Source organism: Lepus europaeus, chromosome 16 (genome assembly GCF_033115175.1).
Source record: "Lepus europaeus isolate LE1 chromosome 16, mLepTim1.pri, whole genome shotgun sequence".
In the NCBI taxonomy this organism is placed as follows: domain Eukaryota; kingdom Metazoa; phylum Chordata; class Mammalia; order Lagomorpha; family Leporidae; genus Lepus; species Lepus europaeus.
Window position 1 is genome coordinate 80319974 of NC_084842.1, and position 27807 is coordinate 80347780.

A 27807-nucleotide genomic window follows, 5' to 3' on the forward strand; every position below is an offset into this window, starting at 1 on the left:
TGACCCATGTCCTGGGGCAAGCGTTCAGCTGTGGTTTCCTGGGGTGTCAAGCAGGGTGAGAAGTAGTGCAGATTCAGTAGTAGTGAAGCAGATTCAGTAGTAAGCACCTCGCTTCATGTCTGGGACGCCGCAGGCAAAGGGCACGACCTGTGCACAGTCCTCCAGGGTGCTGCTCACCATGGAAATTAAATGAGGGGCAGGTACGTGCACTGTCCTGTCTGATCCAGTCTGAAAATCTGAAATCCAGAAGAGTCTAAACTCCAACACTGTTTGAGTGCCAGATGCTGCCACAAGTGGAAAATTATAAAAAGTATTGTATAAATTACCCTCAGGCTGTGTATATAAGGTGTATATGAAACAAATATATTTTGTTTTTAAACTTGGGTTCTGTCCCAAAACATGTCACCATGTACATACAGATACTCCAAAATCCAAAAAAATCTGAAATCCAAAACACCTATGGTTCCAGTATTTCAGATAAGGGATGCTGAAATGTAACACAGATTCCTGTAGGTCAGAGGAACGGGACTTTGTATCTTTGTGCTAAGAGAAAGTTCTAGTTCTCATTGTCACTTTGCAGCTCTGAAGTCCTGCTCAAGCTTTGACCTTCTGGAAAACACCCCTGCTGTGCCCTGCCCCCTCTGCCCAGCCCACGCGCTCTGTATGGCCAAAGCACTCATCACAGAGACGGGCAGCGCCTCCCGCCTGATCCCTGCTCACTTTGCTGTGCCCTGTGACCTGTGAATAAGCTCATGGAGGACAGGAACCACACCCCAGTGTCCTGTTTGTCTTGGTGGCCACTGGGCTGAGCATGTTTCTTGGCCCTTATTGGCAGCTTCATAGGTGTTGGCTGAGTGAGTAGTGCCTTAATCCTCAGTGTAAGCTCGTGAGAAAGACCGTCACACACTCCTGCCTAGCTCCCATATCCTTATACGTGCGCCAACACTGCCAGGTCCGCCTGATTCTATCCTCGGTTCTCAGCCAGCCAGCCACCAGCAGTAGAGAAGGCCTGTGGGTGACAGAGCGATGAGTAAGGACCATTAACCGAGGTGGAACTGGCTCTGTATTCAACCACACTCCTTTGTTTATAAAACAAGAAAACAGGTGCAAAACCAAGACCAACTGACAGTAGAAACAGGATAACTGACTCTGACTGTAGTGGAGAGAAGACTTTAAGTTACACACTAGAGCCCATGTTATGGCATAACACAAAAAGCCACCTCTTGTGATGCCAGCATCCCATATGGGTACTGGTTCGAGACCTGACTGCTCTACTTCTGATCTAGCTCCTTGCTAATGTGCCTGGAAAAACAGCAGAGGTCAGCCCAAGTGCTTGGGCCCCTGTACCCACGTAAGAGACCTAGAAGAAGCTCCTGGCTCCTGGCTTCAGCCTGGCCCAGCACCAGCCATTTGGGGAGTGAACCAGTAGATAGAAGGTCTATCTGTCTCTGACTCCACCCCCCTCACTCTGTCTTTCAAATAAATATATTTTTTAAAAAATAAGAAAGTTATGTATGGTCTGTAGCATATGACAGTAATTTACATTACATACTCATTCATGATGGGTCTTAATTGTTGAAAACAAAGCAGACTACAAGGGTCTGTATATTTGAAATAAGAATTGTGACATATACATGCTCACTCGGACTTACCCCTAATGGTAGAGCTAGAAACATGCTAGGGGACTCCAAATCCCATTAAGTTTGCATGTACCAATGCCATCTTATTAGTTAAACTAATCAGTTTAAGTTCATGATTGATCATAAAGATAGGATTAAGTGTCAAATAATAATTGATACAATTAAAAAAGAGAGAACAACCCAACATGGCAAGTGGGATACACAGCAGACTCATAGAATGGCAAATGCCCTAAACAGCACTCTGGCCTCAGAATCAGCCCTTAAGGCATTCTGGTCTGGCTAAAAAGCCCATGAGAGTTTCTCAGGCCTGGAAAGCATGTGGCAGAAAATTACCTAAATGAAAGATCTCTGGGAATGAGATCCCAGTGGAAAGAATGGGCCGTCAAAGTAGCAGGTTACCTTTCTCTGAATGAAGGAGAGAACTTCCACTTTGGTTATGGCCTTGTCTAAATAAGGTCAGAGTTTGTGAACTCAAGAGGCTTCCATAGCCTTGGCAGCTCATGACAAGAGCCTCGGGTGATTACTGACGTCATAAATAAGAGTGTCAATTGTTAAATCAACAACAGGAGTCACTGTGCACTTATTCCCCATGTAGGATCTCTGTCCTTAATGTGTTGTACTATGCGAATTAACGATAAAACTAGTATTCAAACAATACTTTATACTTTGTGTGTCTGTGTGGGTGCAATTTGTTCAAATCTTTACTTAGCATATACTAAGTTGATCTTCTGTATATAAAGATAATTGAAAATGAATCTTAATGAAGAATGGGATAGGAGAGGGAGTAGGAGGTGGGACAGTTTGTGGGTGGGAGGGAGGTTATGGGAGGAAAATTGCTATAATCCAAAAGTTGTACTTTCTAAATTTATATTTATTAAATAAAAGTTTTCTAAAAAAAGAATTGTGGCATATATATGGACTGTATTTCTGATTAATAAAATGTGTGAATGAGTTCGGTAGGGCTGCTGTAGCCAGCCTCTCACCTGGGGCAGTTGAGGCAGCAGGGAGGCCCCGCCAGGCTGGAAGCTGCACCAGGGAGTTAGCTGGGGCGTTTTCATTCTTCTTCCAAAGCCTTTCCCCGTGGCTTCTGGGTGCTGCCTTCTTGTGTCTGCAAGTCAGCCTTCCTCTGTATCTCTGATCAGATTTCCTGTCTTGCAGTGATCGGTCGCAGTCACGCTGCATTAGGACCACCTAATGACCCCATTTTAACTTAAATCATCTTTAAAGATAACTGTATTCAAATACAGTCAGTCTGTGGCACTGAAATTAGTTAAAACTACAGCATATGGATTTGATTAGGGGATAAGTCCAGCCTGTAGCCATGCGAGTTTGGGACTTGGAGTGTTGTGACGAGGACATTGTCTCCCAGTGCTTGTGTGTCAGACACACAGAAATCTCTCTCACAATAGCAGTGTTTGGTTGCCTGGGCGTGGCTACTTACCCAAGGCATCAAAACACTCCACCTTCCTGTGAAATACAGTTCCAAATTTAGCAGGTAAAAAGATGTAGTGTTACAGGAGAGAAGGGGCATGGCAGGTACACAGGAGTGGGGAGACAGAGGCCGGAGCTAAGAGTAGGGCAGTTTTCAGTGGATGTGAGGTTGTGTTAAAATGAGTCATAGGTTTATATGCTTTTAATTTACACAGTATATAACTCAGTAGATTCCACGCTTTCCCATCAACGAAGCACCCTGGTAAACAGGAAATAGCAAAATTACAAGGAGGAAGATTAGAGGTAAAAGGTTCTAACTGAAAGGTTTTTTTTTATAACATGTTTAAAGTTTGAGGAAGTCTCTGGAAAGCCACATCAGATGGGTCACAGCTGTGGCCAACCGCGGCTCGGCGTTGGAGTAATTGACAGTAGGTGGTAAACCAGAGACCCTGGAAGAGGTGCAAACTTACTCTTTGAAAACGAGTTTTCGTTAAAGTATGGTTGAAATACAAATGTAGAACTGTTACTTCTTTATTTTCAGAGCTAAGTTAGAATTCCCATAAAATTCAGAAATTCTCTGATTGCTTGAAATTTCACGCTTAATTATTGAAAGGCCGTTTTCCCTTCTCTTCTCTCCTGCACACACAGCTCATGGTGTTTGGGATCTTCCTGTGCCTGGACGCCTTCCTGTATGTGCTCACCCTGCTGCCACTGCGCGTCTGCCTGGCGCTCTGCAGGCTGCTCGCTCTGCCTTGCTACGGCTTGAGGTACGTTTACGACCATTCACGATTTTAAATGCTTCGGTTATTTCATTCTTTATACTGCTTGTATTTTGCAGATTAAAGATAGTATACACAGTTTCCTTCACATTCTAGCCCATAAGACATAAATTCTGTTTCTCTTTGTAACGGATGGTTTGTATTTATAGAATATACTTTTTTGTGCACGTTTTTCTTCTAGAATAGTGTAGAACCAGGACTTTGCTCCCGCTAGTAACATGACATCAATGCAGGAGGCTGTCACAGAGAAGAAAGGGCGAGGGCTGAGAGCCACAGACCTCCTCAGCCTTCAGCTCATGGGGCCTTTCTTCTCTCCGAGTCCCTGGGCCTCCCAGCAGTCATCTGCAGAGGAGGCTGGGGCTCCAGGCTGGCGAGGTGGGAGGTGGGTGGTACCAGCATCCCCTCCAGAGCTTTGATCAGTGTCCCTCTCCTGTTTCATTTGAGAGGCACTGTCGTAGTGGCTGCGGAGCCTTCCTTACCGCCAGCAGCTGAGACTCCCTCTGTCAAGTGACAGTGGCAAGCTCAGCACGGCCAGCTCAGCTGAGCTGGGGAGGTGTGGGTGGCGCCCTGACTTCTGCACATGTTTCCCCATCAGCAGAAAGGGGCCGTTGGGAGCTCTTTCATCACCAACACTGGGGCTGTGAGAACTTACTCAGCACAGGGCCTGTTTTGAGTGCATCAGGACAGAGAGCTGCTTCCTCCCTTTCTCTGCTAAACTAGGGTGAGTACGGTGGAAATGCCAAGCTGGCGTAAGGTTAGAAGGATGCTCCTCTCTAATGTCAGCCTGTCTCCCACTCTGTGTCGTCACCCCGTATGACGTTAATTCATTCTTAACATAGCCGTTCAAGCTGCATTTCTGAGTGAGCCACTTCTAAATACATTTCATTCTGAAAAAGTTAAACATTGCTGAAATGGACAATAATTCATAAAATTTCTTTTAACTCTAGTGAATATCCCATGGCATATAATTAATAAGATAATTTAACCATTAAAGTTGAGTTAGACAATTCTTGGTTCACATTCAGAATTACCTGTTGATGTTTTCTAAAGACAAGGTCATGAAATGATTTATTCTAAAGTACCAAATGAGCATATACTTAATATCTAGTAACCCATTAGACCAAAAAGGAGCCTGACTCAGTTTTGTTAAGGAAGAAATCCTTCCCCTGTATAGGGAAATAATTTACTGATCATGATGATTACAGTGAAAAGGGAGTAAATGTTCTTTGCAAGATTGCATGGAGTAAAACAGTTATGGTTGACATCCTGTAACCTCACTCGTCTTACAGAATGAGAGTGATATGTTACTATTTTATTAATTACAGGCTAGTCAGATGGACGATCTGATTGATTTGCATCAAGACATTTCAAGTCTGTCTTTATTCCTTTAGGAAAATGTTTAGAAAGGTCTTATTCATATTAGCAAATCTTTAAAAAAAAAAAAAAACCTTTGTAATGCAGTGCCTTATTAACAGAACCTCCCCTCAGTATGCTCTTTCATTGAGAACTCAGGAAAGGTGTGGCATCTTAGTTACCTCCTCAGAAGGCCAAAATACAACGTAGGGAAATGTTACTAAATGTAAGTCTTCATGTGTGACTGCATAAAGAGGATGGACACATGGAATGCGAGACAAAATGAGATGAAACTCCCTGATGTGAAATAACGTGCAGCATGTAGGGCCTGGCACATCTGCATCAGGAGCTCAGCTGCTCTCTGATTATTCTTTGACGAGCAGTGCCTCTATGGAATGGCTTTTGAAGACAGTCGTGTTCTGTGTTAACTTGGCATGAGGAGACGAAGCACTGAGAGGACACAGAGCCCAGGGACTCTCTTCCTTCTTGGCTGTGTTTAGCACACGGATGACACCCACTGATTGGCAGCAGTGATTCACCAGTGTCCCTGAAGGTCTCTTTGCTTGGGTCTTATTTAAAGACCCATGTTGCTGGGTCCTCTACAGGCTCCTGTGCCTGTGGGGAGGCCCGGCTCCTCAGCAGCACTAGGGCAGCCTGCCAGTGTGCGTTCTGAAGTAGGAGGAGCTACAGGGACCTGGGCCGCCTTCTGCCCTGTGTTCTCATTTGCTTCCCTGTGAGCACTTGATAGTCCTTAGACCCAGCCTTTTTCAAGCATTTCAAAATGGTTTAGCACAAAACAATGATTTCTTTTTTGTTAGTTTGAAATACTTTTCAATTTAAACTAATCTGAATAACATTTAAAAATGAAGTGCTTTCTGTTTGCAAGGTTTTATAGCTAAGTGGACACTAGAGGGCAGCCTGTGACTATATACTTAAAACTCCACTACTTGTACAATTTGTTATCCTGAGAAGTTAGGTTCATGCTGTCACTAATAAATATTTATATACTACATGAAGCAAGAAGTGCAGTTAAAATTGTATAGCGGGACCTCAGCAACGTTCAGTGCTCCATGGAGGGTAGGCCAGGTTACACAGGATACGAAGTGCTGCCTTGCTGTCCTTAACAGCTTAAGTGGGCACCATCAGAGCTGAGGCGTTTGTACTCATGATAATGTGGGTGTCGATTTTTATTTTCTTTGACGAGTTTTGAAAGCAGTGTCTCTTTTGGCGTTATTTTTAAAGTCACACAACTTGAACTAATGTGGAAAGTTATGTTAAATCTGTTATTAAGTCTAAGACCTTTCTAGTGTTTTAGGATGATAAACATACATTTTATTTTTACAAAATATTAAGAAATAGCCAAATTCTACATTCCTGTAACTTTGCTCCCAATGCTCTCTACTTCCTTAAAGATGATTGGATCTGTCTTGCCTACAGCTTGTATCATGTTCCATCTTCTTTAGCCAACAAGAAGTGTTCTTTCCTTCAGTCTGACTTTATGATTTTCAAAGGGATAAGAAGAAATTAAGGAGACCAGCAAAGAAGTTATTTTTAACTAATATTTTCTTTTTTCTCACTGTCAGTCTTTGTTTCATTAAAAAAAAAACTCTCTTCCTCATCTCTCAGTTCTTTGAAATTATTCCCCAAAAGGAAGGGAAAGTGTATTTGTCACACTAATCAGGATGCTGCCTTCGTAAGCACTCTGGTATTCACATCTCTAGCCTGCACCAGTGACAGTGCTGTGAACGCTTTCATTGGGTGTTTGAGGTTAGTGGTTTGCTCCTCTGCTTAGAGTGCTGTCTGGTACAGCGTTTGTGAGAGAGCTGTAAAAGCAGGTAGACCCTGGGGTGTTCTGCTTCAGAATTTAGGCTTTGAGCCTATTTCTAGATCTGCTGCAAACTTACCAATAGTGTTGGCGTTGGTTTTTTGCCAGCACCAACCACCTGGTAAGCTCCCTTCCTCCAGGGCCGAGGACCTGGATGAACCTGCAGCCTCTGCCACCCTTGCTCAGCCATGGAGCGTTCTCCCGGCCTGTGACCATTAGAGTGGAGCTGTTGGCCGATGGCCTGAAGTCTGCAGTAGTGTTCGCAGGAGTGCTCTGCTTCCATGAGGCCTGTGCCTCTGTCCTCAGCGAGTCTCTTTCTGATGAGTTTACACTCTTGAAAAACCTTCCCCCAAGTGTTTTGTTGTGGACAAAAACATAAACGAGTACATGCATCTAGATCCCTTAAAATCAGATTCAGTTATTTATTTTTTCCCTCCTTCCCACATAGAGTAATGTCATTTTAGAAAAACATTTGAGACACTTTCTAAATTAGGATAATCTTTTTAATAATTGAGAATTAAGTTGTGACTCATTATATGAGGAATCTGTGTTTCTTAGAATGATAGGATTTTGTTTTTCAGAAAATTACACTGCTCTGTATTCTAATGAGGTATCAAATATTTTTTCCAGATTTCCTCAGAAAAGAAATTTAAATAAAATCACTGCCTTTATGAGTCTTTTAATTTACCTGGCATTTTCACGAACCTTCTTTCCTGCTAAAAATTGGGGCCACTTTGTACTTTAGAATTCCCAGTCACATGTAAGTTAGAGTTTAAGGGAGATGGTAGAGAAAAATATATAGTCTGGTGCCAGAAACTGGTAGTTACTGTTGAAAAAACCTTCCTGAAACAACTTAGACAGTAATCAGTGAGTTGAATAGGTTTAAGTAATAAATGTGAGAGTATTTTCTTTTGCTTTTAGAGCAAGTAAAATACACACAAACAAATTTCCTGATCCCTCACCCCAGTTTTAGGCATAACTCTTATCTGAGGCTTTATAGACTCTTTCCTTGGTTTAAGAGGCAAGAGTGTCTCTTTCCTTTGAGAGTTTGCTCCATAGGTGAGTCGTCTCCAGAAGAATGCCTGAGAGTTTTGTAACCTTTTGGGTTTTCTCCATATGTCTTCCTCTTTTAAGATAGTTCTGCCCACATATATTTGAGTATTATGTTTTTTCCCCTTTTTAGACACAGTTAAGCCTTGATTTTGGCCTAAGTGATTAATGCCACCACTACAGCACATGGAAGGAGAGCTCTTAGTATTTCTGTCTGGGGAAACACAGATGCCTGCTGATCTATGTGGCTTATTTGTTGAGAGCAATAGCTTTGTTTTATTAGAAAGTCCTCGTAACATCAGGAATTGTCCCGTTTCCTCGCCATGACGCTCTAAGCAGCGTAGCATCATTACAACTTCTCTCTTTCTTTCTCTTTCGTAAATCAGACCGAAGGGAGGAGCACTTTCACTTCCTTTATAGAATGGAATGTGGTGGCACAGGGACTCCTTGTGGTGAGTAAACCCTGATTTTTCCTTCTCTACTCTTGGCCAAATTGACTTCACAAGCAAGTGCTAAGTATGATGCAAAGGTAAACAGCATAGGCAGATAGGCCCACTTGGGGGTGGAAACACACTGGAGAACATGTGGTTCCCTATCCTTTTTCTTAATAGTGCCCTTATTTATCTTAAAGCCTTGCCCGCGTTATTTATGAGGGGTTTGACCATGACATCACCTAACGTGGAAATCACTCTATTGAATGATCTTTAATTGCACGTGTTGGTGCAGACTTGATTGACATTGTGCTCCACATCCCCAATACTACAGCAGTTGGCTGAGTTTGGAGGCTTCCATATGAGCAGTTTTTATCTTGCATTTTTTCCAAAGACTGAACATAGCTTTATAAAGCTAGTTGCTTTTTTCATAATATAGTTTCAAAGAAAGATTTTAATCATTCAGTTTAAGACTTAGTTTTTTTCTACTGTATGTCAGTCACACGTAAGATTAAGGAAAATATTGATCTCACTACTTTATTCTAATTTACTTTAAAATTGTAAAGAAACTTCTCTTTCGAAATTATGGACCATATTAAATATCTTTCTTAAATTTTTAAAAATGCATTTGAAAAATAGAGACACACACACAGAGGAAGAGATACAGACAAAAGAGATCTCCCATCTACTAGTTCACCCCCCAAATGCCTGTGGGCCAAGGCTGGGCCAGGCAAAAGCCAGGAGCCAATAACGCTCCCAGGTGGGCTCCAGGGACCCAAATACTTGAGCTAGCACCTGCTGCCTTCCAAGGTGCAATCACTGGGAAGCTGGAAACAGGAGCAAGAGCCTGGACTGAAGCTGAGGCAGGGGTCCCAAGTAGCATCTTAACCACTGTGCCAAACACCCACCCCTGAAGTATTTCACACTTTTAAATGTGAAATGCCAGTAGTGATTATATTTCTTCTCTTTGAATTATACCACAGTTACTAACATGTTGAGAGACAGAAAGACTCAGTCTATGATTCTTACAGTGTATTAACTCATGGTGATACCCTGGCATGTGTCAACACTGATTTGAAATTAATTATGCAGCGATTCTTCCATTTCTCTTGTTCTTTTTACTGCTGCTTCTTCCTTCTTGGTCTTCCTTTCTATTCCTAGTTTTTACTTTAATCATATTCATATTATCTTCTGCTAAAGAAGAGAAGAAAATGCCTACCGTGATCATCTTTGCATTATAATTCTGTTCCTATAAATCCATGAGCCCTTGCAAACAACTGGAGACGTGTTAGTTGGTAAATTGTGTGATCTAAGTTTACAGTTGGTAAAAATACAATGGAAGCATTTATAAGAATTGAAGATAAAATTTAGAAAGATGTAGAATTTGGTTTCTATGAGAATGGCTTAAACTCAAAAAATGCAAATTCTGTTGAATGTCTTAACTGAAAATGTTCAAGTTCTGTTGAGTATCTTTTTTAATATGTTAGTCTTGTGATGACACACAGCATGTCTCACTTGTTTATGTGCTTACATAGGGGATTGGCAGCATTTGCAAAGTGAATTGCCAGTAACTGCCACTTCACAGTCATTGACAACAAAGAACTCAGCCTAAAAGTATTGTTCAAAAGCCAATTCAAGGCCGATTGGCAGGATCATGGATAAGCTTCTTAAGTAATTTGAAATGCTTATCAGATTGTCATCTAAAAATACCCTGGCGAGAAAGAACAAGTACTCTGATTGGTTCAAGTTGTTATAAACAGGTAAACTAATTTGTGAGGTTAGATCTTCTCGTAAACTATAAATAATATGTACAGATGTCTTGTAAGATACCACCTGGGAAACCATATTTTATTACAACCATGCATTTCTGTTACCAGGGACATTTATTTGAAAACAAGAGTCTTGTCTTTGTTTTAGTAACATTCCTTGATTTTTAAGCTTTGCAGGCATCTCTGTAGGAGCATCACCCTGTCTAGGAGCACTCTGTAGTAGGGGTATTTTCATTGGGGATTTCACCAGAACAGGGAGTTCCCAGGCACCATGGGTCCAGCAGGGCACATAGAGGCCTGCATTTTTTGCCTGCTGTTTAGAAATAAAAGAATGCATTGGAAGGAACATTTGTTTTGTCGCACAATAATTTTCCAAGTGATAAATTATAAAGTGTTAAATTTTACTGAAAGATAAGAGGTACAAAGTTTAGAAGTTTGTAAGTTTAGAAGTTTAAAAAATTTTATTATTATTATTTATTTGAAAGAGAATCAAAGAGAAAAACAGGTACAGATCTCCTATCCACTATGTCACTCCCCCAATGCTCTAACAGCTTGGGCTGGGTCAGGCCAAAGCCAGGAGCCAGGAACTCGGTCCAGGTCTCCCACATGGGTGGAAGGGATCTACGTGGTTGAGCTGTCACCTGCTGCCTCCCAGGGTGTGCATTAGCAGGAAGCTGGGAAGGAGAGCAGAGCCTGGCCTTGAACTCCCTCCCGTGTGGGATGTAGGTGGCCCAAGCACCATCTTCACAGCTGCTTCAAATGCCCACCCAGTTTAGAATGTGGGTGGCTGTAAGGGTGTGGCCTTCTGCTCCCAGCTCCCCCATGGAGTAACAAACTCACTGTGCAGCCTCGGACATGCACTTGACTACCTCCTGCCAAATCTGTGGAACTGAGGGGTGATGGGACATCCCTCCAGGGCTAGTGAGCTCCACAGTGAATCATATGGAAGTGCCTAGGAGAGTGGCTGCACAGAGTGACTGCATTTTAACATAAGGCATTTTTATAGCTTATTTATTTATTCGAAGGGCAGAATTACAGAGAGGAGAGACAGAGCGAGATTTTCCATCTGCTGTTTCACTCCCTAAATGGCTGCAATGGCCAGGGCTGGGCCAAGCAGAAGCCAGGAGCTTCATCCAGGTTTCCTGAATGGGTAAAAGAGCCCAAGGACTTGGGCCATCTTCCATTGCTTTCCCAGGCACATTATCAGGGAGCTAGATTGAAAGTGGAGCAGCTGGGGTTCAAACTGGTACCCATATGGGATGCCTGTGTTGTAGGCAGCAGCTTAAACCGCTACATCACAATGCTAGGTACTTTTACCCACCTAAGGTACTTTTACAGTTTTTCTTTGTGTTTACAACCTGTTGTAATTCTAGCTAAAATAAAACTAAATTAAATCATGAACTCTTTTTTAAAGATGCTTGTTTGAAAGAGTTACAGAGGGAGAGACAGAGATCTTCCATCCAATGGTTCACTCCCATGATGGCCACAATGGCTAGTGCTGGGCCAAGCTGAAAGCAGGAGCTTCATCTGGGTCTCCCATGTGGGTAATAGGGGCCCAAACACTTGGACCATCTTCTGTTGCCTTTCCCAGGCCAATAGCAGGGCTAATGGGTTGGAAGCAGAGTAGCAGGGACATGAACCAGCACCCATGTGGGATGCTGGCATCACAGGCAGCAGCTCTACCTGCTGTGCCATAACACCAGCCCTAAATCTTTAACTCTTAATTTTTCTCTTTTAACCTGTCTTAGTTCAAATAGTATGGTATTATATCATTTTGATCTATATTTCCAATGTTTGGTAGATCTAGTTTCTAATAATGTCTTAGATTAAATATAATGTTCCATACATATGCCAACACATCATTCCTTTGTTGTGAATATGTTTATAGAGAAATGTAATTGGACAGTAACCAAAAGAGTCCTTTTCTGTTAACTAAAATTATTTTGATTATGATCATTGAACTAAGTAAATGACAATCTAATACCAAAGGCTTTATATGTAGTTTTCTACTATAATTAGTTGTCAAAATCATTTTGTAATTAATGCGGGTTAATACGACCCTACTTTTAGTTCTTAGCATTTTCATAGAACATGATCTTCAATTCTTAAGTATGGGCATAAAGGCCAGTGCCTAGGGGGGGTGGTTTTTAGCACGTGCTGAGCGCTGCAGGGCCTGCAAGGGGGCAGTGTTCAGACTCCTCGCCGAAGCCCCACAGTTGCTTCTCGCCATCCCAGCAGAGATGTCCACACACAAGCCAGGAGCTCAAGAACATTCAAAGTGCATACTCTTCTTGATGTTTGAATTAGAATTGTGTTTAAATGATCAAGATCCAATGCTTGATAGATGAAATGAGGAACAGAAATTACCTTGACAGGGCCCAGCGCTGTGGCATAGAAGGTTAAGCCTCCACCTGCAGTGCCAGCATCCCATTTGGATACCGGTTCAAGTCCTGGCTGCTCTGCTTCTGATCCAGCTCCCTACTCATTTGGGGAATGAACCAGTGGATAGGAGATCGATCTCTCTCTCTCTCTTTCTCTCTCTTTCCCACTCCCCCTCTCTCTCTCCCCCTCCCCCCCCCCTTTCTCTCTCCATATGTCTGCCTTTCAAGTAAAGTAAATCTATCTTTAAAAACAAAAAAAGTAGAACTTACCTTGATGATCAGTAGCCTTTGGCAGACATCCGTGATCTGGGGTGTCGTATGGTAGACAGAGTGCTCTGGGTTCCACCAGAAGAGAACCAAGTCTGTGTGGAGTAAGAAGCAGCACTGGAGAAGTCAGGTAACAGAATCAGCAGCAGAGATTGATCCATTCTGCCCTTGCTCTTTTGCCCAGAGTCCTAGCTTCAGCAGTTGAGCATCATTCACTCGGTTCTTTGTGCCCATCTCAAGATGTGAGATCTGACCTGGACCTTTTCTGACCTGTCTCCCGCTTGGATCTCTTGGTCAGCCCTTTGTCTCCCCACCTGCTTCCAGCCTGTCCTAGGCACAGACTTCATAGGATTTGCTCTTCAGGACTTTCGCAGTATCCCATGTTCTGTCCATAAACAGATCAACTAAATCCATACCTAACTCTGGTTTGCATTGTAGAAAACAAGAGTGAGGTTCCATAACAGCTGCTCGCAGAATTGGCTTTGGTCATCTCATAAAGTGTCAGATGACAGACTTGCGGATTCCTTGTTGGCAGGAAAGAGCCCCTGATCTGAACATGGGCAAGGCTTAGGACAGAGCTCCACAGAGCGTGGTAGGCGAGGAAGACAAATAAGGAGATGGTCCAGGAAGCCAGTGGCCAGTGAGCAAATGAGCCTGCCCTTCGACTGATGCTCGGGATATTTCCCGGTTAGTGGAGACACAGAAAGCTGCAGCTATTAAAGGAAATCCTCAGGCCGTTTATTTATTGCATTACACATCAAAGCTGCCAGAAGAGGGGTCTGAGCGTTTCTGTGTTGAGGAGTTAGCCTCAACCTTCCCTGTTCACTATAATTTTATGTACAGTGAACAAAACCATAAATTTCCAATGTATTATTCTTTTGTTGTCTATTAAATTTTGTTTCTTTTCACAATTAGGTTTAACCTGTTATGCTCTGACCTCACATGTAAGAAATGATCATTCCTCTCATTATCAAAAATTACCTCAATTCATGTCACAGAGGACTAACTTCTATAAATATAAAAGGTGTTCTACAAACCTGAACAAAAGAGATATGAGGAGAGAATTCACAGGAAATACAAATGACTCTCAAGTATATTTTTAAAAAGGTGTGCCATCTCCTAAAGAGAAATTAACATTTAAACGACACTAGATGCTGTGAGATTGGCAAAGACTTGAACGTCGATCAAACATTGTATTGATGCATATGGGCTACAGGTTTTCTCACAATGTTGCAAATATGGGAATAAAACCCCTGCAGTGGACACGTTGGCATTTCTATCCAAATGCCTGGCAAATATAATTTTAGGAAATTTACAGTTTTAGGAAACTCTAGTTTTAGGAATTTACCCCACAGATGCTCAGCCAGATTGGAGAGGTGATGTGTGCATTACCCCTGGTTGTCAGCTACAAAGACTGGAAGTCTGTGGATGGTGTGTTAAATAAATCATGGCATGTCCACGTGGTGACACACTACCCTGGCATAGTATGGACTCCTTATAATAACCAATGTGGAAAAATCACTTATACTGTTAAGTAAGAAGTAGAAGGTGCAGCATGATGTGCATGGAATACTAAATACTAACATCATGTAAAAAGGGCTTCACGATTAAGTTACAGCTCGTGTCGTGCGCCTGAAAGCTCCTTGGTCAGCAGATCCTGCGCTGTGCCCTTGCTTGTTAAGGTTGCCAGCTTCTGTGGAGACCAGTGTGCACAGCGAGTTAAGCCGTGGTTCCTAATGCTGGCATCCCATTTCAGCATCAGTTCAGGTCCAGCTGTTCCACTTCCAATCCAGCTTCCTGCTGATGTACCTGGGAATGCAGCAGAAGATGACCTAAATACTTGGACCCTGTCACCCATTTGGGAGACCAGGAATGGAGTTCCTGGCTCTGGCTTTGGCTAGTCCCAGACCTGGGACAACAAAATGTTGTTGCCATTTGGGGGGCTGAACGAACAGATAAAAGATCTCCCTCCCTCCTTCTGTTACTCAGCCTTTCAAATAAATAAATCCTGAAAAAAAAAGATTGCTAACTTCTAATGAAAATTCTGATTTGATGTCTTTACTATATTTGGGCAGAATATTTTACACTGTTGAGTAGTCATTTAGTGTAACTTTCCTAGATTGAAGTTTGGTTTTTTAAATTATTTATTTTTAATGAATAATTTTAATAGACAGTAGCCAAGTCAGAGTTTAGGTTTTTTTATTTATTTGAAAGGCAGACAGAGAGAAAAAGATGGAGGTCTCCCATCTGCTGGTTCACTCCCCACATGACCACAACAACCAGGGCTAGGCCCTCCCAAAGCCAAAAGCAGGGACTCTAGGGTCTCTCATGTGGGTGGCAGGGACCCAACTGCTTGAGCCATCACCTGCTTCCTTCCAGGGTACACGCTAGCAGGAAGCTGGAATCAGGAGCAGAGCCAGACTTGAGCCCAGGCACTCAAAAAGGTGGGTGTCTGACCCCCTTAGTTTGAAGTTTTTAAAAGGCCAGCCTGATTCTTGTATGCCAAAGTATGGTCAGTAAAGATTGTTTATTTTGAGATCATGTAGTGTGAAACTTAGATTTATCACTTCTTATATATTTTAGGGACAGACGTTTGCTCCAGCCTGCCCAAGTCTGTGACATTTTGAAGGGTGTCATTCTGGTACTCTGCTATTTCATGATGCACTATGTTGACTACTCCATGATGTACCACCTGATAAGAGGCCAGTCTGTCATCAAGCTCTACATTATCTACAACATGCTTGAGGTAAGGAGGGGCACCAGCACCCCACGTGGCCAGTCCAGCCCACTGCTTCTATCGGCCATGGCTTGTGGCTTCAAGTCTTCTGACACGGAAGGTACCTAGAGTCAAGAATGTTGGTCAACTGGCGAGTGATGGGGCTTCTGAACTTGCATGTGTGCAGTCACGTGAGGCTCCTGTCACAGTGCAGATTCTGATAGTGGATCGGGGTGGAGCTAAAGAGTCTACCCCTACCTGGGCCTGGGCTGCCAGGATCCTGGGCTGCCCTGGGGCCAGCAGGTCCTCAGGGCCCCGTGCTCCTCAAGTATTCAGGAAAGATGCCTGCTGCCCTGGCAGCTTTGTGAATGTAGCTGTCAGATGCTTAGGAAATACAGTTTGTAAATTTATTTGAAACCCATTTGTACTTTTCTTACAAGAACTGTAAAGATTATGAAATAAATGTTAGGTTTGCTATAACTGATACTCATTTTAGATTGCTTTGAAATTTTTACATAAAGCTTTCCAATTTCTTTAAGTACTTAATTTTATTACAGTATATCTCACTTTAACTCAGCATATGAAAGCCGGCATTTATACAAAAAATAAAGTGAACAGTTACCCATTCACTTTACCAAGAAGTGCTTTGCTTTACAGGCAGATTCTTAATAACTTTCTTAAATAGTAAGCTACTCTTAAGTTATTTAGTAAACTAGGAAATTCAAATTACGTTTCCCTGTCCTGTTTTCTAAGGACACACACACGCTCTGTCTGTCTTTTGGCTTTGCTGTGGACAGAGATTTGCTAGATAGTAGGCAGATGGGGGAGGTGGGGGCTGCAGGCCTGGATGCTGAGGCTGTGCTGCCGTGGGAGATGAAGCCTTTCCATCTCTTGGAGAAGCCACAGAGCTCTGGCCATTCTGGTTATGCCTAAAATCAAGATCCACACCCAGCCTCCCACATGCACTCGCCACCCTTGTACCTGCTTTGCTCTGCGAGGTGAGTTGCCAAGGGCTGATGGGAATGAAGCTTGTGAATCAGGACAGCCTGCTGTGTTCCCCTTCCCAGAGGAGGATGAGCTGAGACCTTGTCCCCTCTTGGCTCCTGCAGTTAGTAGGGTTGCTCTCATGTCAGTGCCCTGCCACTCTCTTTTACTGCCTTTCTCTCTTAGGGGACAAGGTGTCTCCTGCCCTCAAACTTCATGTGTGTGCTTCCTGAGTGGCCAAGGAGAAGGGTCCATGAACAGCTGATTAAAGTGGTGTAAAGACTGCTTCACTTTGTAGACTGATGCATAGTAGACGAGAGAGTCCCAACTCTCGTCTAGAAACAAACTGCCACTGATCCAATCCTGGCTTCTTCCGTCATGACCTGCTTATTCCGGACATGATCACTGCTTGCTGAGTGTCTCTGAGTCTCAATTTTTCATTGTAAGGTGTGGGGCGGATGTGAGGAGGACATGAGACAGTACACAGAAAGGGTTATTAACACGGGGCAGCCATGTGGTAGGTAAGAGCTCCCCAAATGGTGGTTTCTACTCATTCAGCAAATACGGAATTGGCACTCCTGCCTGCCAAGCCCTGCCTTAGACCCTGAAGACTCAGAGGGGAGCAAGCCTGTTCTCACGGAGCGTGTGGTCTACACATGAGAGACAATCAACAGGGAGATGGTAGGAAGTATAAACACTGATGGAAAAGGGCAGGGTGATGCAGCCGTGGACCCTGGGAGCCACAGGAGCTGGGCTGGGGCAGTCCTGGGGTGTAGCACTCCCCGTCAGTGACTCCTGAGGGATGCGGTGCCCTGCTTGTCTCTTTTTTATACGCCTCTTTATCTGCTCACTGAACACGTCTTTAGGAAGTCACTCTGCTTGCTATGCTCCATATTAAAATCGTAGACAGGGTGCAGCAGCTGCTTAGAAACATGAGGGTGAGGAGAGTGGGCCAAATGATGAATTTCTCCTGAAGATCTTGGATTTGAGTTCTGAGCTTAAACATAAACAGCTGAAACCACGGGACCCACGGTATTTATGTGCCTACCCCCTGCTGTTTCTGCCCCCAGCGCAAGACTTTCCCTGTCACAAACATAGCTGATCAGACAGTCTGGTCCAGATTCCACAAGTACTTGAACATTCACTGTATGCCGGAGAAGAAAGCAGTGGGAGTGAATAAGTGAACCAAGGCTCCTGCTCTTCTCCCGCTGCCCTTCTGCTAGGATTTGGAAATGAGACGATGTTGAGGTGCACCTGGAATCTTACACATTGAAGTGGGGTGCTGAGACGGAGAAGCAGCTTCCGGTACTGTCTGTCTTTTAGGTGGCTGATCGTCTGTTTTCATCATTCGGACAAGACATATTAGATGCTCTCTACTGGACGGCGACAGAGCCCAAAGAAAGGAAAAGAGCCCATATTGGGGTGATTCCTCACTTTTTCATGGCCGTTCTCTATGTCTGTATCCTTTCAGACTTCATGGGAATTCTAGCACTCAGGGTGTGGTCTTTATTGTACTTAGTCCTAAAGATTAATGTGAAATACGTTTTATGTTGTGAAATTGACTGTGATAGTAATTGTAAATTAAAGAACCTCGTGTGTGCACAACCCTTTGAACTACTGGAAAATAGAACTATTTGAACTATTGCACAACCCTTTGAACTATTAGAAAGTTGATTGTATGGAAGGATTTTATAATGAAAAGATTGTGTATTTATCCATAGTTGACATTTATAGGTCTATATAACCCTTATAGAGAGCTAGGTAACTAGGTAGATCCATTTGTAGTTACATAGATTTATACAAGGTTTTTGTACTTATATTAGATTTTTTTTCTTGAAGTTATCTTTAAATCTATGAATTGTTTGCTATTATCTTGGAGTTAAAATGTATAGAATTCATCTCAAAGTTTCAGGATGTGAGCTTGGTTAGGGGAACTTGACCAGAGGGCTGGAGGGAGGTGGGAGCTGTGTGTGTGTGTGTGTGTGTGTGTCTATGTCTATGACCTTGGCTTAAACGCTTTTGTTTTGGAGAGTAGATACTTTACTATATAAACAGTGTGGACATTTGTCTGTATACCCATACATGTATACAAGGAATCTTTTTAAAAAGTTCATGGAAAATGTGTACTATGAAAAAATACCTATGGATTTCAACTTTTTTACCATAATTAACTTAATGAAGTCCCTTGGTATTTACACACAAATCCATGTGGAATCAGGACTCATTCATTGGAATGTGTCATAGTGAAGGAATTTTCTGTATTTTTCTCATACTGTCTCAAAGAGGGACACTTGAAACAAACTGCGTTTAGTACTTGGGAAGTTAAGGCACTAAATGAGAAGGTATCTATCAGAGTAAACTCAGTCCAGTTTTAATGGAGTAAAACAGTTACCATTCTAAAATATGGATTAACTATTCCGTATGTCCTCTGTATATAATTCTGCATGACCTATGAAGAACCTTGGTCACCAAACATTTCTTGTTGTCTTAACATCCCAGATACATCTCCTGAAAAACCAGAGAAGAAAATCACTCCAGGCTGATTTTTATTTTGTGTTCTGTTCTTTCTTAAAGTGTAAATAGTAATAATTTTGAATATATATTTCTAAGCCTCTTCTTTCAGTGTTAACCATAATTTATTCCATTTATTTAATAAACTTTTGCAGGGAGCCTGTTTACCAAGCACTGTGCCTAGAGCCAGAGATACAGAAACAGCAAGCTGACCTGTTCCTAGGGACTCAGGGTCTAAGTAAATGGATACACAGAGGTTCATTTCTACTTTTGTTTGTTTCAGTTTGTCAAACATCAGTTAGCACTTATAGGGAAATTTTGCTGATAATAAAATGTTTACTAAGACTTTGTTTAGGAACTGTGATTCTTTTTTCTCCATATTGACTTTCAGAACTTTATGGAATTTTCTGTTAATGTAAAAACAAGTTTTTTCCTTGACATGCTGTTAGTTTTGCATGCAATTCTCATAATGGTTCAAGCAACAACTCTCAATGTCGCTTTTAACTCACACAACAAGTCCCTGCTTACTATCATGATGTCTAATAATGTAAGTATGAGATTTTATTTTATATTTTGAAATTGTACAGATATTTTAGCAGCAATATGTTGGATGAGATGCAGATATTCATTCTATGTTTTATTTGTTATCCAGAAAGTTTTGTATGTAGCAAGTCCATTTTTGAAACTAATACCGTGGGGGCTGATATTTTGGCACGGTGAGCTAGGCTGGCACCTGCAATGCTGGCATCCCATATTAGGGCACGAATTTGGGTCCCAGCTGCTCTACTTCCAATACAGCTCCCTGCTTATGCGCCTGGGAAAACAGCAGAAGATGGCCCAAGTGTTTGGGTCCCTGCCGTCCATGCAGGAGACCTGGGTGGAGTTTTGGGCTCCTGGTTTTGGCATGGAACAGCCCTGGTCATTGTAGCCTTTTGGGGGGTGACCCAGTGGCTTGAAGTCTCACTTTCTGTATGCCTCTCTTCTTTTCAAATAAATAAATAAATGTAAAAAAAAAAAAACTGATATAGAATTGAAATAGTAGTAAAGATGGTATTTCTATTTACCCTTTCAGTTTGTTGAAATTAAAGGAAGTGTTTTCAAGAAGTTTGAAAAGAACAATCTCTTCCAGATGTCAAATAGTGGTATGTACAATTAGATGCTGCTTGTAGTTCTGTGCACTATTATTTTATGGTTCATTCTGAAATGCTCATTCACATTTCCTGTGTGCCATAGTTTTTTTTACTTTAGTTGTGCTTTCTTTTAACAGTATCAACATCTTTATGAGGTTTCCTTGTTATCTTTGGTTGTTATAATTTCAGAATGGTTAAGATAATAAAAAGAAAGTTTAAGGCCGGCGCCGTGGCTTAACAGGCTAATCCTCCACCTTGCGGCGCTGGCACACCGGGTTCTAGTCCCGGTTGGGGCGCCGGATTCTATCCCGGTTGCCCCTCTTCCAGGCCAGCTCTCTGCTATGGCCCGGGAAGGCAGTGGAGGATGGCCCAAGTGCTTGGGCCCTGCACCCGCATGGGAGACCAGGAGAAGCACCTGGCTCCTGGCTTCGGATCAGCGCGATGCAGCGGCCATTGGGGGGTGAACCAACGGCCAAAAGGAAGACCTTTCTCTCTGTCTCTCTCTATCAACTCTGCCTGTCAAAAAAAAAATTAATTAAAAAAAAAATAAAAAGAAAGTTTAAATGTGTCTTACTATACTATAGTTTTAGAAGCTTTTCACTAATCCAGATATTTCTCTGAAGCAGAATGTACTACTACATTTTATAGAAGCAGAATCTGAAACCCAAAAAGTAATTTGATGGCCCTGCAGTCACTCTCATAGCTACTAAGAGGAGAAATATGACTGTCAACCTTAGAATCACTCAGCTTTTGATTACTGCATAACAAATACCCAAGATGAGCTATTTAGGAAGGAAGGAGTTTATTGGGACTCACAGGTTTGGAGGTTCACAGTCCAAGATTTGGCAATGTCATTAGTCTGGTGTCTGATAGGGGTTGTGAATGTTGGGTATGTGCAGAGCAAGGAGCACTTACCAAGCCAGGAAGCTAGTGTACCCTCCACCGGGTGTTTTCTCTTCTTACGAAGCAGCCAAGCTGCCATCACTAAGAAGACCACCAACAGCCTGTAATCACTAAGTCCCCACCTTCTGACCCCTAACTGCGTTCAGTTCCGTGCTGAATCCATTGACAAAGACTCTGAGGATCAAAGCCGTGTGGGGGACTCAACAAACCATTTTCCTGCCTGCCTTCCAGTCCAAAGACGTGTGAAGGTGCAGCATTTATCCCTGGAGACGTCTTCGTCTTACCCAGTAAGAGAATCACAGCAGCACAGCAGAGGGGACTCTCAGAGTGGGGTCCACAGAGCCCACAAGAGGGGCTTTGAGCCCCTTCCAGGGAGTCCTCCAATACAGAACTGTTATCAAAAGACGGAGACAGGATCTGTCTTTTCCACTGTGTTGATACTGAACTAGTGAAAAAGGCGATTCAGGCAGGTGTGGGACAGAGGGGACTTTTGAGGGAACCTGACTTAATAATGTCCTGGAGTGGGTGAGTTGTGAGGGGTCCTAGACAGGCAGTAGGAGTTGAGCTCAGTTAAGAGCACATGCGGCTGTCTCGAACACTTGTCCCACTTCAGAGTCCTGGGACCCTTTTATACTCTTAAAAATTATCCTGATGCCAAAGCACATGATGCAGGTTATATCTAACACAGTTTGCTACATAAAATTAAAGGAAGTTTTTTGAACAATTAGTTATATAACATATTTATCAAAAGCAATTGCATTTGCTTTTTTTTAAAGATTTTATTTGAGAGGTAGAGTTACAAAGAGAGGGGGAGACAGAGAGAAAGGTCTTCCATCCACTGGTTCACTCCCCAGTGGCTGGAGCTGAGCTGATCTGAAGACAGGAGCCAGGAACTAGGAGCTTCTTCGGGTCTTCCCTGTGGATAAAGGAGCCCAAGCACTTAGGCCATCCTCCACTGCTTTCCCAGGCCAAAAGCAGAGAGCTGGATCAGAAGAGGAGCAGCCGGGACTAGAACCAGCACTCATATGGGCTATCAGTGCCACAGGCTGGGGTTTAACCTACTGTGCCACAGCACCATCCCCCAGCAATTGTGGAGACTTCAACAAATAGTGCTTGAACATCTGGATAAGAGTTTTTTGTTTTTTGTTTTTAATAAAGAACTTTGATCTCCCCCTTCCCTGCCAAAATAATAATTCTAAGTGGCCCATAGTGCTAAACATAAATGCTTTGATGATAAAACTTCTAGAACCAAATGTAGGAGAATATATTCACAATCTTGGTCTAGGCAGACATTTTCAGGGACCACATGAAAAGCACTAACCATAAAGAAAAATTTATTTCTTCAAAATTAAAAACTAAAAACATGTTCATTTAAAAAATTAAGGAAAATGAACAGGTAAGCCACATTACTAAGAGAAAAGACTTAATGCATTTATCTGATAAAATATTTTTAGATTTATATTACATATAAGCAATTCCATCCATCATTAATGAAAGGACAATCTAGTGTTAAAATAAGAAAAGGGCTTGAAAAGATATTTTAGAAAAGAAGATACGGCCAGTGCCGTGGCTCAATAGGCTAATCCTCCAGCTTGCGGCGCCGGCACACTGGGTCCCGGTCGGGGCACCAAATTCTGTCCTGGTTGCCCCTCTTCCAGGCCAGCTCTCTGCTGTGGCCCGGGAGTGCAGTGGAGGATGGCCCAAGTGCTTGGGCCCTGCACTCGCATGGGAGACCAGGAGATCAACACAGTGCGCTGGCCGCAGTGGCCATTGGAGGGTGAACCAACGGTAAAGGAAGACCTTTCTCTCTGTCTCTCTCTCTCTCACTGTCCACTCTGCCTGTCAAAAAAAAAAAAAAAAAGAAGAAAAGAAGAGAAAAGAAAAGAAGATAGATAAATGGCCAATAGCCCAAAAACTGTTCAGCATCATTAGGAGAAATGTCCACGTGAGACCACTGCCCACTCACCAGAGGGCTGGCTGCTCCTGTAACCTGACAGTGCTAGATTCGTTAGTGAGGGCCTGACACTAGTCCAGGCACAAAATGAGTGCAGAATGTTAAAATTCCTCTGAAAAACTTGCAACCAGCTATGGTTAAATATTCACCTACCCTGTAGTTCAGCCCTGAGAATTTATACAAGGGTACTTCAAAAAGTTGTTGGAAAATGGAATTAAAAAGCAAGCTTGTTTTTATGCAAAAACTTCTGGAAATTCGTGCATTGCCTTTTCATAAAAATATCTTTATGGATTTTTTGAAGAACCCTCATAAACGTTACTGATATATTCCAACATGTAGATCTCAAAAGTGTTATATTGAACAAAAAAAAGCTAGAACAAATGATTATGATCTGACAAAATTAATTTATGTTGACAGAAAGAAGAGTGGCTGCTTATTGGGTTTGGAGATTGAGGAACTTGGTGGGTGATGAAGCTCTTCCACATTTTATTTAGGGAAGTGGTGACATGGGTCATGCATCAAAGCTCATCAAACTGTACTTAATCCACTCTGTTTTATCTCTATGATAGACAGGAAAGAATAATAGCATATGCATATATTAAAACAAGCAAATGTTCATAGCCATAGGAAATTTGAAACCTAGACAAGGATCAAAAAGAACAAACGAAAAGTTTTAACGGTGAAGTCTAGACAACTCTGTGGGGTGGTGATTCCCTTTAGATCCCCAAGCTGAGAGGCAGTTCTTCTGGCCTCAGCATGTTGTTTCCTTCCAAGCACTGTGAATCTGAAGTATGAGAGAAGGGGAAGGAAGAGGCCAAATTATGGAATTTTGTCAGCTTCATTAGTTACCATAGAACATACTGGTTCAACTATAAGAATTTCATGTGTTCGAGAAAGCATTGTTTTGTTGTTGATTTGTATTAACAACCTGCCCTGGTGTAGGTGCTCTTTTGGAGCTTTAAGCTATACATGGAGAGCTTGGGTCTTAAGGGCTTTCTGCTTGTGTAACAGGAACCTTAAAATTGTAAGGAAGAGAGGTTTTTGACCTTATAACCAGCAAGGTGAATATAATTAATTTCCATTTTTTTTTCCTTTAAATACAGGTCCTCCAGATGACACCCTCTTTTTAGAAATATTAGGGATTCAATATTTGAGTTTTAAGAATACTCCGCAGACAGTGTATGGTGCATCAGGTTAAACAGGCCACTGTGAAACCAGCATCCAATATCAGAGTGCTGGTTTAAGTCTGCTCCGGTCCACATCTGTGTCCCATCCAGCTTTCTGCTAGCGTGCCTGGGAAGGCAGCAGGAGTTGGCCTGAGTGCCAAGTGGGAGACCAGGATAGAGTTCTTGTTTCTTGCTCCTGGCTTTGGCCTGGCTCAGACCCAGCTGTTGTGGGCATTTAGGAAATGAGCCAACAGATGGAATTTCAATCTGTCATATCTCTCTCTCCCTCTCCCTGTCTGCCACTTCGCCTTTCATATAAATAAATAAATCTTAAAAAAAAAAAGAAGAAAACAAAAAGATGTGTATTGATTAGGTATGTGTCACAAGAAATTGAGGATTTTATTTTGACACAAAATGGTTAGTAATCAACAGGTTTTTTTTTTTGTTTACTTTTTGTTGTAGGTAAAATAGTTCATATTATAGTACAAGATAATTTGCATTGTACCCTCTAAATTTTATAAGAGATTAAACTAAGATGGCTTTTAAAACTTTCCTCAAGTAAGAAAAACAACCATCCCAGGCTATCTTGTAATATGGCAGCTGGTACTCAGATGCCGAGGGGAAAGAGGAAGCTCCTGGAGCTGCTTTGGGCACGGATGTGAGCCTGTTGCCTCCCATGGCTTCTGTAGCAGCTGTGCTACAAAGAGCAGTCTGCAGGGTGCTCATGCATCTGTTATAAGCTTATTATTATATTGTATTATATTATATTATATTATATTATATTATATTAAGCTTCTCTTAATGCTCCTCCTACAGAAGTTGAGCTGCCAAATACAGAGTGTAAGGTTCAATACCTTGTAGTGGGTTACTAGGGAAGACTGGACATTAGAGTGACCTTTTTTTTAAAAAAAAAATTTATTTATTTATTTGGAAGGCAGAGTTAGAGGCAGAGAGAGAGAGAGAGAGAGAGGTCTTCCATCTGCTGGTTCAGTCACCAGATGGCCACAGTGGCCAGAGATGAGTTGATCCGGAGCCAGGAGACTTCTCCCTCGCAGGTTCAGGGGTCCAAGGACTGCTGCTTCCTTAGGCCACAGCAAAGAGCTGGATCGGAAGTATAGCAGCCAGGACTCAAACTGGCGCCCACGTGGGATGTCAGCACTGCAAGTGGCGGCCTTAACCTGCTATACTACAGAACCAGCCCCTAGAGTGACTTTTCTAAGCAATACAATCTAACAGTGATTTAAATAGTGTTTACTCTGTATTAGTTATTGTAAGTAATGTGGAGATCATGTAAGGCATATATATAGTAGGTTGTGCACAGGTTATCTGCAACCACTATGCCCTTTTGTATAAGCACTTGAACATCTGGGTTTTGGTATCCTCAGGGCGTCCTGCAACCAGCCCCCTGGTACAAGGCACACCGCATTTCACAGACGCTTGTTCTTACATACAGATAATGTCGCCATGTTCTGACTGAAAGAACTAAATATGCACTGCTGTTACATTACTTAGGCTCTGTGATACTTACATGTGGAATTTTTTTTCAGATATTAAGGAACGATTCACAAATTATGTGCTTTTGCTAATAGTGTGTTTAAGAAACATGGAACAGTTTTCTTGGAATCCAGGTAACTAGCTCTTAACAAATACAGTATCTTGCAATTATACTCAGGCTAAGTCATTATTTCATATGGGATAAAAGGAGTGTTGCAGAAGTCTTATGAAGACCCTAGCTGTCCCACTGTTGGGTATTAGAAATAGCTGAGTGAGTGGAATGGATTGAGTATTAACATGCAGTGTCCAAGAAAAAATGGAAATAAAAAGTAGATGTATTTTGAGGCAAAAAAAAATCAATAGGTCCATTTTTTTTATAACCAACTTTTGAAGATTTTGGATGCATGAATTTCAGGGTTTTTTGCACCAAAATAACTTCACTTTCAGTTGCATTTCCCATGGCCGTTTTGAAGTCCCTCGTGTGTTTCCTGTCATTTCCCGTGAGGCTCAGCGTGTCTGGAGCTGCCCGCGTGGTGGTGGTGCACTGCCGCCCCGCCCTCTGCGTGTTTCACAGAGCAGTGTGCTGTGACAGCCTGAGTCCAGTCACATGGTTCTCACTGTAGGCGGTGACTAGAACGTTTGCTCCTCCCTAGTGTGTCTCCCCTATCATTGATCTTTGCCTATTCACTGCTAGTTAGTATTTGAATAGGGATAAATTCAGGAATACAGTGTAAAGCATTATAGTGTATTCCTTACATGCATCTCTGAGTCCAGACTGATGAAGTTTTCAAGACTCCGTGAAATTTCATCATCCATTGACCGGACAGTCAGCACACTCCCTGTGCCAGGACCAAGGCTTCACACTGTGGCAAATGTAAAAAGAGCTAAGATGTGTGTAGTACTCACAGGTTAATAGGAGAAATGAGCAATTACAACGCTGGAATGACCTGGGTGGGAAGTGATCATCTGATCAGACACATTAAATAATTTCAAGGGTTTTTTCTTCATGTCTGGCTTGTTTTTAATTGCAAGTAATTATGTATATTTTTTAAATAAAAAGTTTTGTGTATTTATTTTTCTTCATTTTAAAGGCAGAGAGAGAGAAAGATAGATCAGGAGCTTGGAACTCCATCCATGTCTCCCACATGGGTGGCCGTCACCTGCTGCTTCCCAGGGTACACAATGCACAATAGCAGGAGGCTGTATTGGAAGCAAAGGCAAGCTGTGAGCCCAGGCACTCAGATTTGGAATGCAGATGTCCTGAGCGATAGCTTTACTGCTCTGCACTGCCCCACGTCTGACATTTTATACAACCTTGGACAAAATGTGTTTTGCATTTTAATACCCCCAGTATCATATAGGCATATAATAATTTATTGTTAATTTTTTAAATTCATTGCTTGTTTCCAGATACCTATGAAAAATCTGAAACAGATATAAAATAAGACATATGATCTTGGAAATAAATTTCTAGAAGTTAGTTTGGTACAGAAACCATGAGACCAAAGTTCAGCGTGTTTACTGTGGCTTGAGTTCCCATCTGAATAGATCCCAAGGCCCCCTGACTCGTGGTAGGAAAGCGCCTCTCTCCACACGCACGCCTGCATTCTGTTGATCCTCAGGGATACCTTTGTTTAGAACCAAGTCAGCTAATGGGATGTCCCTGTACAGTGAAGTGGGCATGTGTGACCAGTTCCCACAGAGTTCACATGGGGTCAGCAGTCCCACAGCAGGGCTGCTACCCCAAATTGCAATCAACCCTAAGCTGCCTGACAACTGGGTGATTAAAGTCACATTCTTGTTTGTACTGTGACTTTCAACAAACTATTTGAAGGCTCTTTTATCACTACTATGGTAGACCATGTGGCAAAAGAAGCTTGCTTTGTTGAAATCATTTTTTACTTTTTGTAGTTTTTTTCAATTTCCTGTTTTTAAAAACCAAGTGCCATTTACGAAAACTTGCCCCAAGTTCTCAGGATCATTAATATGAGCCATTTAGTATTGCAGGCACATTGCTGTGACC

General features: G+C 42.3%; 1 protein-coding gene across 1 annotated transcript in view; it reads left to right on the forward strand.

Annotated features, from left to right (window-relative positions):
* The window catches only part of TAPT1 (transmembrane anterior posterior transformation 1), a 72231-nt gene that overhangs the window by 31135 nt on the left and 13289 nt on the right, over nt 1-27807 (forward strand). The window contains exons 3-8 of the mRNA XM_062212651.1: nt 3720-3838; nt 15510-15672; nt 17950-18085; nt 19587-19684; nt 20210-20279; nt 25838-25918. Coding sequence (XP_062068635.1) covers nt 3720-3838; nt 15510-15672; nt 17950-18085; nt 19587-19684; nt 20210-20279; nt 25838-25918 — 667 coding nt within the window. The remainder of the gene's footprint in view (nt 1-3719; nt 3839-15509; nt 15673-17949; nt 18086-19586; nt 19685-20209; nt 20280-25837; nt 25919-27807) is intronic.